The 13007-nt window shown below is 63.1% G+C and overlaps 1 protein-coding gene across 1 annotated transcript; it reads right to left on the reverse strand.

Annotated features, from left to right (window-relative positions):
* Positions 1-993: 993 nt before the first annotated feature.
* On the reverse strand, positions 994-12646 carry LOC139601677 (rho GTPase-activating protein 27-like). The gene is given in 19 exon segments (XM_071450855.1): positions 994-1616; positions 1727-1832; positions 2188-2322; positions 2464-2541; positions 2822-2920; positions 3341-3460; positions 3574-3664; positions 3737-3835; positions 4223-4327; positions 5771-5858; positions 5954-6021; positions 6114-6224; positions 6555-6770; positions 7840-8265; positions 11323-12061; positions 12305-12418; positions 12420-12484; positions 12487-12583; positions 12585-12646. Coding segments are annotated over 19 exon segments (2997 nt in total). The 3' UTR covers positions 994-1438.
* Positions 12647-13007: the final 361 nt, after the last annotated feature.

Here is a 13007-nt window from a genome sequence, read left to right on the forward strand (position 1 = left end):
CCTGCGCCTCCTAAAGTTCTCGAGTGCGTCCCATGCATTCAAGTGTCCCAAAATGTCCCAAAGCACTCCCACAGCGCCCCTGAAGAATCCCCTCTTGTCACAAAGTACCTCCTTGTGCTCCAGTGTGGCTCCGTTCTGTCCCAAAGTGCCTCTGCTGCACCCTAAAGCATTGTCTTGTCCCCCAAAGTATCCCCTTGCGCCCCCAAATTCCCCCCCTGCATTCCACACAGTCCCTTTCCTGTTCCCAGTTGTGTCCCCTTATGTCCCAGTTGCATCCCAAATTGTCCCCATTGTGTCCCAAATCACCATCCCTGCATTCCTGAGCAGGTTTTCCTTTGTGTCCTGAAAATCCTTGTGCCCCAAAATGACCCCACTGCACCCCAAAGTGTCTCTGTCCCAAAGTGTCTCCATTGCAGTTCAGCCTTGGCCCCTTTACCTCCCCACCACACCCCAAAGTGCCCTTGTTGTGTTCCCAAGTGTCCCCTCTGTACCCCAGCCATCCCTGTGTCCCCAAGTGCTGCCATGTGCTGTCCTTGCTGTGTGTCAAAGCATGGGACATGTGTCCCATGTCTCCACACCTCCTCCTTGTGTCCGTGCCATGCCCTATATTGTCCCCATGATGTCCCATAGCACTTTCAGTCATGTCCCTTGCCATCCTTTTTGTGTCCCATCCAGTCCTGGTTGTGTCCCAGCTCGTCACCATCATGACCCAAAGTGCCCCCACCCCAGGAGGTGACTCTGGGTGATGGGAACTCATGTCCCATGACCGTGTGGCTCTCATCGCGTCTCACTGTCTGTGGTGACATTGGTGGTGACACATTGCTTGGTGACACCAGCCAGGAGTGGTGTCCCAGGTCCCCTCATCCTCATGGGGTATGAAGGCCATGTAGTGTCCCCAAGAGTCACCAGGAACCAAGGAGCACTGAGCCCCTGTTGTGCCACCCACATCCCTGGGATGTCCCCTTGTCCTGCCAGCAACACCTGACCCCTGTGTCTGCATGGGCTCTTTATTTGGGATGGGGCAGGGGCTGCAGCCATGGCACTGCCCGGCCCCTCCCTGCCCACCCGCCGGTGCCACCGCCCAGCAGGCCCTGCCCGCCGGACCCTCCCTGCTCCACCCGGGAACGCCGGCTCCAGGGGGGCACTGCAGGGCTCCACTGACCACGGGGACCCTCCCACACACCCCCTGGGGCTCAGCCCCCCCCATCCGGCCCCGGTGGGATGGGGTGGCCAAGGAGGACCCCCCAGGTGCCCCACCCTTGAGCTGGGTCACCACGCTGCCCTCCATGGAGCCACCACCGAGGTGACACATGGCCAAGTCCTTCCTGGAGATGCTGCTCCATCAAGTCCCCACTGCCAGGCTCGCCAAGTCCTTCCTGGAGACGCTGCTCCATCAAGTCCCCACTGCCAGGCTCATCCCCACACATGTCCCCAGGGTTTATCCATCAGGGAAGATGTATCCATAGTGGTTGAGGATGTGCTCCACCACCTGGTTCTGGAAGACCATGTGCATGGCCATGTTGCCCTCCTCGCTGGCTGGCCGCAGCAGCGTGGGGCCGAAGACGATGGCGACGCTCTGCACCGACATGCGGTTCTCCTCCTTGTGCTCCACCACCCTGTGGGACAGGGGAGTGTCACCAGCATGGCCCTGACCCCGAGGCTGTCCCCAGAGTCGTGTTCTGCCTTCCTGCACTGGGTTGGGTTTGGGGGAACAAGGGGGTGTCACCTGCAGAGGTGGCGGAAAAGGACCTTCATGGTGTCATGGTGGGCGGGTGGCAGGGACAGCACCAGCTCCCGGATGCAGTGGCCCCGCAGGGACAGGTCCTGGATCTCTGCCAGGGAGGGAGGGCACGGTGGGGTGCTGGCTCCAGCAGTCACAGCATCCCTGTCCCCACCTCCATTCCCATCCTCATCCCATCCTTGTCCCCATCCTAATCCCCATCTCCATCATCCCCCCCGCCCCAGTTCCTGTCTCCATTCCCATCCCTTTTCTATCTCATTCCTGTCCCCAACCCCATCCTTATACCCTTCCCCATCCCATCTCCATTCGATCCCAGTTCCCATCCCATCCCATCCCATCCCGTTTCAACCTCGTCCTTGTCCCCATCCCATACCTATCCCAACCCCCTCCCCATCTCATCATTCCATCATCCCATCCCATCCCATCCCCTGTCCCTGTCCCCTCACTGATGGCAGCGATGAACTTGTCGAAGTGGCTGAAGGGGACGAGTGGCTCTGGCAGCTCCCGCAGGAAGAGCTTCAGTGCCCCAGTGACAACGTGGATGTCCTCCCAGCGCCCGTCATCCAGGTCCAGCTGCTCGTCTGGGGGTGAGGCAGCATCTCAGCTGTGTCCAGAGCCCCAGAGATGGGTGGGTGGTCCCTGGCTGCCCCCTCCCCTGTCCCTCTGCTCCTGAAGGGGGATGATACCCCATTGTCCCCCACTGTCACTGCAGGTGACCGTACCGTGCTCCACCTTGTAGCGCAGTTTCTGGATGGTAGCCAGGTTGCCACTGACCCGGTACAGCCCATCAATGTCCAGACCTGGGCAGATGGAGATGGGGGAAAGCTCCCAGTTAAACAATCCACGCTGGGATGGGACATTAGGTACTCTTGAGGGAACTCTGGGTCCCCATGTGTCCCTGCTGTCCCCTGGAGGATGCCCACAGCCAGGTGGCACATGGTGACAGTGACCAGTACAGCTGCGTTGGTGCTCACAGCAGCCAAGGCTTCCAAGAAAAACCCAAACATCCCATATAGGCTGTCCCTGGATCTGTCCCCATGTCCCCATGCCATTGTCCCAGGCTGTCCCTGTCCCCTGTACCTCTCCTTTCCACGGTCCAGATGCACTGCAGGACGAAGCGTGGCACCGTCCCTCGCTCCCGCTCGCACAGCGCCAGCAGTGAGCAGCCAAAAACCTGGTCTAGGAACACAGCGGGGACATGAGCACGGCCAGGGGACACCAGGAGGCTAGTGGGGGATAGGGCTGGGGACAGAGGGTCTTGTTCCCATAGCAGTGTCCCACCAGGGTGGCTGGAGGTGATGGGACATGCCCAAGCCCATCACCAAGATACTGGGTCAGGCTTGGGCTTGGTCACTCAACCCGGTGTCCCAGCTCCCCCCTTGGCTGTCCCAACTCCATCCCTGGCTGTCCCAGCTCCATCCCTGTCCCCTCCCACCCTCCAGCCTGCAGACACCCCGAGGGACTCAGTCCCATTCCAGCACCCGTCCTTGACAGGCCCTATCCCGACACCCCATCGCACTCTGGATTTGCCTTCATCCCAGCACGTATCCTCGATCCAGCCCCGTGCCAGCACCCCCAGATCCCGCCTGCCACACCCACCCTTGATGTAGCCCCTCTCCCGCAGGGACTGCAGCGTCGGCCGCCTCTGCAGGAACTTGCGGAGTTTGTTCCGGACTCGGTTGGTGTCACTCTCGGCAGTGCCCGTCGCCTGTCCGGCCGCTGCCGGGGACATGGGACACGTCAGCCCCGTCCCCAGGGTCCCCCCACCCCGGGACCCGCAGGGTGGGTGGCACTGCCGGGCCCCCCGTGCCCATCCCGGTGCCGGTGCTCACCTGCCCTCCGCTCCTCGCCGCCCCCCAGCTTCTCCCGGGAGCCGAATTCAGCCCGAATTTCGGCCTCTTCCTCTCCGGAGATGTCGGAGCCCTACGGAAGCGGCACCGTGAGACGCCGGGCCCGGCCCCAGGGCGGCCGCGGGGGATCGGGGGCCCCGCTCACCCTCCGGCCGATGCTGTCGGCGATGGCCTTGTGCCAGGCGGTGATGATCTGCTCCGAGTCATGCTGGATGAGGAATTCCGAGCCCTCCCGCGTCCTCAGCTGCCGACCAACAGGCAGAGGTCAGGGAAAGGGCACGGGGCTGCCGCCACCAGCCGGATTTGGGAACCAGGATGTGGCTGAGCCCGGCGCCAGCTGCGATGACACCAAACGGTGCCGTCTGCGGGGAGCTGGAGCGGCTGCTCCTCGTGCAAAGCCCCTCTGGGAGCCAGGATGTCCCTTGGTGGCGTCTCTGTGCCCATCAGAACGGGGACAGTGACCGGGGACAGTGACCGGCAGTGCCAGTCCCTGTACGCCCACCCTGGCGCGTCCCCAGTGTCCCCACTTCCATCCCCTGCTAGGATGAACTGGGCAGGTGTGGCATTGCCCTGTGGGCCGCGTGTGGACCCTGGGGTGTGACCAGTGTCCCTCCTGCTGTCACCTGCTCACCTCCAGGACATTCTTCTTGCTGGACTTGTCCCTGCCAGCCCAGGTGAGGGTGGCCCCACGCAGCTTCACCGTGTGCTCGGGGGTGGTCAGGGTGCTGGGGTGCCTCTGTGGGGACAAGGGGATGAGGGTGGCACCTGCCCAGAGGGGACAGGGACACCGGGATGCTGCTGGGGGATGTGGGCTGCCCTCCTCAGATGTCCTTTGTGGGACCCCTCTGTCCCCTCCTATGGTCTCTGCAGGACTAGAACATGGGTGGGGCGAGGGTCATGGCCACCAGCTTGGGGACAGGCAGGTCCTAGAGCTGCCATCACCTCGAGGGACATTCCTAGCCCTCCTCAGGGACCCCGGGGGGGCTCCAGCCTTGGGGTCCCTCTCAGTGAGGGAGGGATTCATTGCAGGAATGGAGAGGGTGGCTGCTCCCAAGGAGGAGGATTTTGCATGGGGAGAGCATCACACCCACTGCTTCTCCCCATGCCCTGGGTTTTGGGGTGCTTTGGCCATGGTCCCCCTGCCCCAGGAGCCTCTGCACCCCCAGACAGAGCCCTGAACCCCCAAGGTGAGGCCAGCACCGTCTCCCCAGCTGTCTTCCTGTCTTCCTCCCCGCCGTTGCTGTCACCACAGGGTGTTGTTGCAAGACCCACGGCAACTTCTGCATCCGGTGGCAGCTGCTGGGCACTGCCGGGGGGGGGGGGGGGAGCTGGACCCAGGGAGGGGGGCAGGGGCCGGCTCTGCTTCCTCCTGCTGGCTCCCACCAGCTCCGGGTGCTCCGACACTGTCACCCCTGCAGGGAGTGTGGGTGTGCTGGGGGGTGAGCTGGGGTCCCTGTGCTGGGGTCCCTGTGCAGGGCACCTGCCCTGGCCTGTGGGTCCTGGTCCCATCCTTCAAGTGCTGATTCCCCCCCACAGTGCTGGGGGTCTTATTTTTAGATGCTGGCCCTGTCCCCTGGATGTTGGCCTCAGCCTATGGGTGCTGGTCCCATCCTGCAGCTTCGACTCCATCCTGTGGATCCTTGCCCTGTCCTAAGGATGCTGGTCCTATCCTGCTGGCTCCATTCTGTGGGTGCTGGCCATGGTCCCCCTGCCCCAAGAGCCTCTGCACCCCCTAGACAGAGCCCTGAACTCCCACCCCAGAGGTGAGGCCAGTGCCATGTTCCCTGTGGGTGCTGCCCCTATCCTACACACATTGGCCAAGTCCTGTGAGTCCTTGTCCAGTCCCATGAGTGCTGGCCTGTCCCATGGGTGCTGGACCTGTCCCATGGGTGCTGGCCCTGTCCCATGGGTGCTGGCTTTGTTCCACGGGTGCTGGCCAGTCCCATGAGTGCTGGCCTGTCCCATGGGTGCTGTCTTTGTTCCATGGGTGCTGGTCCTGTCCCATGAGTGCTGGCCTGTCCCATGAGTGCTGGTCCTGTCCCATGGGTGCTGGCCTGTCCCATGAGTGCTGGTCCTGTCCCATGGGTGCTGGCCTGTCCCATGGGTACTGGCCCTCTCCTATGGACACTGGTCCCACCCCACGGGAGCTGCCCTGCCCCAAGGCCACTGGGGCTCTTACCAAGGCACTGGCAGCTGAGTGCTTGGAGTCCTTGAAGAAGGTGAGGATTCCCCCTTCCAGCACTGTCCAGGAGCAGCTCCAGTTCTTCCTGGGGAGGGGAGCAGGGGTCACACAGGGGTAGCACAGCCCCTTTCCCTGCTGGACTCGTGTCTCCAGTGGCAGGGGACACCAGGATGTTCTTACCGGAGCCGCTTCCCTCTGTCCACTGTCTTGGTCCGGTTGAGCACCCCGGCTTTTTCGAGGCTTTTAAACTGGAAAGTGAAGGTGGGGGTGTCAAATTTGGCCCTTGCCATCCCTGGTGCTGGGGTGAGGGCAGGCTGGGTGTCCCTCCCTGGGTGCTCACCTTCTCCTCCCTGCTGCCTGGTGCTGGTGACACGGCGCCGTGCCAGGCGGAGAGCCCGCTGTCCTGGCTGGAGCCGCTGCTGGCCCGCTTGTGGCAGCCGCCCGAGGGCACCTGGGCAGGGCAGGGAGGGGTCAGGTGAAGCCTGAGGTGCCCCTGCCACGAGGAGGCTGGGCTGTGCACCCATGGCATCCCCAGAGCCCCTGCAGCCCCAGCTCTGTGGGCTTGTGAAGATGGTTATCCCTGGCAGTCACCCCTGTCTGCATCTGTCCCTCATCCTGTCCCCATCCCCATTGCTGTCCCTGCCATTGTCCATAACCCATCCCTGTCTCCATCACAGTTCCTATCCCTGTGTTCATCCCTCTTCCATTTCCTGTCCCTTTCCCTGTCCCCATCCCCATCCCCAACCCTGCCCCAGTCCCTATTCCCATCCCTATCCCGTACCGTGTCAGGGGCGAAGTGCTCAGGGTAGAACACAAGTCCCTCGGGGTGGCTGTGCCCATACCAGCCTGGGGATGACCCCAGCTCCTCAGAGCGCCTCGGGGACAGGCACAGAGAGGCCCCCTGGTCATAGGAGCCCACGGGTGAATAGTCTTCCTCAGGATAACACTCCAGCTCATCTGGAGACAGGTCGGGATAATCCGTTTCTGGAGTGGGTGGCTGGAAAGAAGAGAAAGTTCAAAAACTTGTGCCCAACCAAGAGATGTCCATCTCTGCGTGTCACCCAGGTGGGTGCTGCCCCATCTCCATCATCTCCATTCCCATCTCTGTCTCCATTCCCATCTCCATCTCAATCCCTGTCTCCATCTCCATTCCCATTTCTGTTTCTATCTCCAACTCAATCCCAGTATCCATTCTGTTCTCCATCTTCATCTGCACCTTCATCTTCATTCCCATCTCTGTCTCCCATCTCCAACTTCATCCGTCTTCATCTCCATCCCATCCCTGTTTCCATCTCCATTCCCCTCCCTTTCTACATCCCTGTATCTGTTCCCATCTCCATCTTCATTCCCCATCTCCATCTTTATTTCCCGATTCATCTCCATTTCATCTCCCATCCTTTCTCAATCTTCAGCTCTGCCTCCATTTTCATCCCATCGCTGTTTCCATCTGCATTCTCATCCTTTCCTACACCCCTGTATCCATACCCATGTCCACCTTCACCTGTCTCCATTCCCATTTGTCTCCATCTGTTTCCATCTCCATCTCCATTGCATCTCCCACACCTTTCTCAGTCCCAGTCTCTGTCTCCTTTTTCATCCCATGCCTGCCAGGATTTCCATCTCCATTCCCATCCCTGTCTCCATTCCCGTCCCATTTTCATCTCCATTCCTATCCATGTCTCCGATCCCATCCCTGTCTCCAATCCCATTCCTGTCTCCAAACACATCCCTGTCTCCAAACCCATCCCCTTTCCATCTCCATTCCCATCCCTGTCTCCACTCCCATCTCTTTTCCATCTCCAATCCCATCCCTGTCTCCAATCCTATCCCTTTTCCGTCTCCATTCCCATCCGTTTTCCATCTCCAATCCCATCCCATCCCATTTCCATCTCCTATCCCATCCCTTTTCCATGTCTCCATTCCCGTCCCTGTCTCCAATCCCATCCCATTTCCATCTCCAATCCCATCCCTTTTCCATCTCCAATCCCATCCCCATCCCCTTCCCCACTCCCATCCCTGTCTCCGCCCCCACCCCAAGCTTTCCCCGCGCCTCGCCGGGTGCTCACCCTCTGCTCCATGGGACTGTACCGCGTCCCCCCAGGGAGCCTCTCCCAGGGGCTGCCCGTGTCTCCTGCACTGGGGGGGTCCCACGACGTCTCACCTGTCACCGAATTATAGAAAAAAGTCTGTCCGCTTCCTTGGTCCACGTGCTGTTCCCACTCGGGAAGCTCCGGGCTGTGTGCGAGCGAGGAGGCGGGAGAGGCGGCGGGACTCACTCCATCGGCCGCCTGCCCGAAGGGACAATCCCACGTGGTCTCGCCCGTCACGGGGTTGTAATAAAACAAATGTCCACTGTCCGTGTCCGTGTGGGTTTCCCAGTCCGACACGGAGCTGCTGGGCTCCTCTGGGCCAGAGCTGGCGGCGGCCTCTGCCCGCAGCTCCTGGATGTTGAGGTAGATGGGATCAGGTGTCTCCTCTGACTCCTTGCGTGCCTGGGGGAACACGGATGTGCCACTACTGAGCTGGGATGGCATTCCTGGGATGGCATTCCTGGGGTGTCCCCACTGTGGTGTCCGGGTGGCAATGGGTGAGGCACCGAGGGGCTGGATCCTGCCCTGGCTGCTGGGTCACCAAAAGTGACCTGGGCCCCCAAAAGTGTGGAGCAGGAGGTGCCAGTGATGGGAAGCCAGGAAGTGGAAAGTGGCACCCGCGCACCCAGAGTGGGGCAGGGAGCACCCACTGGCACAGGGATGAGCACATGGAGGGACATCAAGGTCCCCAGTGCCAGCACCTCTGTCACCTGCTGCTGGCAGCACCCTCACAACCAGCACCATGCCACTGGCACCTGCAGCACTGCAGCAGCACTGCAGCACTGGTACCCGTGTCACTGCCTCATCAGTACCTGTATCATCAGCATCCACATCATCAGCACCTCCATCACTAGCACCCATGTCACCCACATCATCAACACCTGTGTTCCTGGTACCCACTCATGCAGCACCCACATCACTGGTACCTGCATCACCTGCTCTCCACAGCAGCCACAGCACTGACACCCAAACCATGAACACCCACAATCTCTGCACTGACATCTGCGGTCCCAACACCTCCAACCTGCTCATCCCCTGCACCCCCAGCCTCTGTGCCCACCTCCCCAGCACCCCAACACTCACACCCCTCTCACCCACGCTTGCACCCCAGCACTCATCACCTGCACCCTGGGACATTTCCAGCACCCACAGCCCCGGCCTCTTGCCCAGAGCCGGATGCTGAACCAGACAGTCCCATCACCACATCCCAAAATAGCACCCCCAGCACCAGCCTGTCTGACCCCACCCATGGGGATGCCAGGGCAGGGGGATGTGTCCCCTGGGACCAGGAGGGTGCTGCCAGCGGGGAACCCCCTCCTGTCACCCTTTGATCTCCCCAGCTTTACAGTCTAAGTCTCTCACTAATGGCTGCGGGGACAAAGGTCCCAACTGCAGCCAGCCCTGCCCATCACCCCGAGGAAGGTGACAGTCAGTGCACTGTCCTTGGGGACACCCTGGATCAAAGTGGGACAGCAGCTTGATGACACCCCTTGTCCCCCGCTATCACCCCACGACCCCCCCACCTTGGTGAGCAGGGCCAGAAACTACCAGGGGGTCTGCCCTCCTCCTGGGGACAAGGGACATGGGGGTGGCAATGGGGCATCCCTGGCACCGAGCCCCCCCAGCACCTCTCTGTCCCCTATGGGTGCATCCCTGGGGGTTTCTCACCCCTGGGGGGGACTGGGTGCCCCCTCCCCACTTTGGGATGGGCATTGTGGCACCCTCCAGCACCCATAAACCCCCAGGGAAAGCCGAGGGGGCGCCTGGCAAGGGGTGACCCCAAAACACCCCCCTGTCCCCCGCTGGGAGCACCCTTGGGTGCTGCCTACCTTCCCCATGTGCAGCAGCTGCCGTGCCTTGCTCCAGGCCTGCCGCGACCCCCCTGGCGCCCGGTCAGCCATGGTGGTGACACCAGGGTGGGGACAGCCGTGGGGACACCAGGGTGGGGACAGCTGTGGGACAGCACAAGGCTCCGGTGCTGCTGCTGGCGCCCTGAGCCGGGCCCTGCACCCACCGCGCTTCCTGCCGGGGCTCGAGGAGCGGAAGAGACGCCCAGGGCGGAACTGGCTCCCCTTGGGGTTGTTGTCACCCGTCACCCACAACCTGCCACTCATCACCCACTCTGGCAAAGCCAAGGCCACCGGAGCAGGAGCTGCTCCAGGGTGATGCTGAGCAGGAATTGCACTGGGATGATTTTGGGTGGCCCATCTGGTGCCACACTGCTCAAATGGAAGCTGATCTGGAGCTGCTGCATTCCCACAACACTGGGATCATCCCATCCTGTCCCATCCCATCCCATCGGGTGCAGATGGTGGCAGGACCGAGGCCACTGTGGTCCTGCCATGCCTGATGCCAGACAGTTTTGGCACTGGTTGGATTTGGGCAGGGAAGGGGAATGTTCCCATGCTGGCACTGGGGTTGGGACTATGCTGGGTCACCCCCAGAGGGGGCTCAGTGGCTTTGGGTGTGCAAAGGGCACAGTTAGGGGCACAAGGTATAAAATGGGGTGAAAATGAGGTGAAATGGGGTGGACAATGGGGTGTAAACCACAGCCCCCCACCACCAATACCCCATTTCCTCCAGCAACTCCCCCAGGTGCACAATCCCTCCAGCCCCCCTTGAAGTGGGGGACACCCAGGCTCGGGGTGCTCCAGGTGCCCGGGGTCACTCCGAAGTGAGGTGCTGGGGACAAGTGAGGAGTGGACAAGGTCGTGGGCCCCACCGCTCTGCCGGAACTGCCTCACCCTGTGTACCCCGGCCCGCCTTGGTGGCCGGCGGGGACCCCCACCCTTGGGTGCCCCCTTCGGGGAGGTGCAGCCCAGGGGGTGCTGGGCAGAGCCCTTTGCTACTTACTGGTGTGGGGTGAGCGGGGGTTTGGGATGTCGGGCGCTGGCCTGTGCCGGGGAGCACCCAGCACACACCTCGGTCAATGGGTGCTGCGCCCAGGTGAGGCTCCCGCCCCGGCAGGGAGGAGCTGCCGCGCTTCCCTGTTAACCCTTTCTGCCTCCTCTCACCCCGGAACGCTCCGGGAACCTGAGGGATCACTGCAAAACCCCCCAGAGACCACGGGGTTCTGCAGAGTAGGGGGCTGAGAGAGCCCGGGGGTGCCCATGAAGGTGGGGGAACTGAGGCACGGGCCAGGGGCTGAGGGTGGAGGGTGTGCGGGGGTGACCCTGTGTGGGGAGTCCCTCACACCTCCGGAATGGTTAATTCTGGCAAGCCCCTATGGTGGGGTCACCTGCAGGTTTGTCCCATGGGGTCAGCTCGGTGGGGAGACATGGGGGGTCCCAGCAGTGGCTGTGGGGCCGGGGTGTCACCCCACTCTGTGCTGGGAGTCACAGGGTCATGGTGGGGGGACACGGCCACTGAATCAGCCGAGGGGGCGACTCTCAACACCCCTACCCGCTAACCCCCCTCCCAGCGCAGCTTCTGGGGACAGCAGCGGGGGTGTCACCGTACCTGAGCCGTGGGGCCGGCCCCCGGCCACCTCCTGGCCACGTCCCTGTCCTTGCCGGAGGCGCAGAGGGTCTCGGAGCGGCTCTTCCCGAGCGGCCGAGCGTGTCCTGGGGGGTCCCCGCGTGCTCCCATGGCAGCAGTGGCACTGCGAGGTGCCGGTGTCACCCGCGCCAGGTCATCCAGGGAGTGCGAAGGTCTCACAGGCTCGCCCGGGTGCGGGGTCAGCCCCGGGAGGACCCGAAAAGAGCTGAGTGATGGTGGTGACTCCCTCCTGGGCACCGAGTCCCTCCTGGGCACCGAGTCCCTCCTGGGCACCGAGACATTCCTGGGCACCGAATCCCTCTGGAGCATCGAGTCCCTCCTGGGCACCGGGCACCCTCCTGCCGGCTCCCCCGGCTCGGCGGCGCCGATGAACCGATACTCGTAGGCTGGCGGGGGCTGAGGGACGAGCACGGCCGGCTCTGTCGCAGCATGTCCCGATGGCGGGGGGTCAAGCGGGGCCGGGGCAGCGATGGGTGGCAGCTCCTTCACGTACTGGGCCGGGATGTAGAAGGGCCGGGCGTCCCCGCTCCTGCGGACGTGCCACCAGTGCGGGTTGGTGCGTTTGAGCAGCACATAGCGCTCGTTGGGTTTGATGGAGACCAAGGTGCCGTCCTTGGCGCGGTACTCGAAGCCGTACTCCACCAGCACCAGCGCCTCCTCCGCCGGCTCCGCCGCCTCCATGGCCTCCCCGCGCCTCCGCCTGCGGGACACGGGGCAGGGGAAGGTGACGGCAGCGCCCAACCCCTCCTGGGCCGAGCACCCCCCAACTCAGCTCCCTCGGGGTCCCCGCTGAGCTGCCGCCCTACTCAGCGGGTTCGCAACCTGCCCGAACCTGCTGGAACACCCTGGGGTCACCGCCACCATCCCTGCCACCATGCCCGAGACCCCAAAGCCACGGAGCCCCAAAGCCACCGAGCTCCCGGTCCCCGAGCCCCGCTCTCACCTGCGGCCGGCGCTGGGGCGGGGGCGCGCCCTCGGTGCCGCTCGTGCCCGCGCCGGGCTGGTCCCGACTCGCCCGGTTTCCGCCGCCGCCTCGACGAGAGACGGGGCCGGGCTCCGCGGCGGGTGGGTGCCCGGCCCCCGCTGCTGCTCGGGGTGCTGGGCGCGTCCTGTCCCCTCGGCGGGCGGGACGGGACGGTGGCGGAGGGGACCCGCTGCCGCCCGACGAGGAAACGGCTCCTCGGGAGGTTCCTGCTGCAGGAAGGGCGCAGCCCCGCTGCTGCCGGGATCTGCGCTGCTGCCGGATCTGGCACGGCCTCCCTGGGCAGTGGGATGGGGACCCCATTAGGGGGGCCCCATGGGAGCTGCCCTGCCCTGGTTTTTGTCCCCGTGCACCCCTGGGAGTTCTGCTGTGTTGGTGGGCACATCCCAAGTCCTCCAAGCACATGAGTGGTGGGGAAAACAACAATGGGAGAAGCTGAAACCAGTGGGGAGCAGCTGGGAAGGAAAATGGGGCAGGGAAATGGGGAAGGGACCCCCAACCACTTGTCCAAGCAAAACCCAGGAGGATGGGCAAGAAGGACGGGGGATGGGCAGGGAGGACGGAGGACTGGCAGCATCCCCATTCCCGATCCTCTTCCCACAGACACCCTGTCAGGTTCAAACTGTGATGACGTCCCGCTGCGGAGAAGCAAACTCAGAAATCG

The sequence above is a fragment of the Agelaius tricolor genome, unplaced genomic scaffold (genome assembly GCF_023055355.1).
Source record: "Agelaius tricolor isolate 1412-34295 unplaced genomic scaffold, bAgeTri1.0.p SCAF_31, whole genome shotgun sequence".
NCBI classification, from domain to species: Eukaryota; Metazoa; Chordata; class Aves; order Passeriformes; family Icteridae; genus Agelaius; species Agelaius tricolor.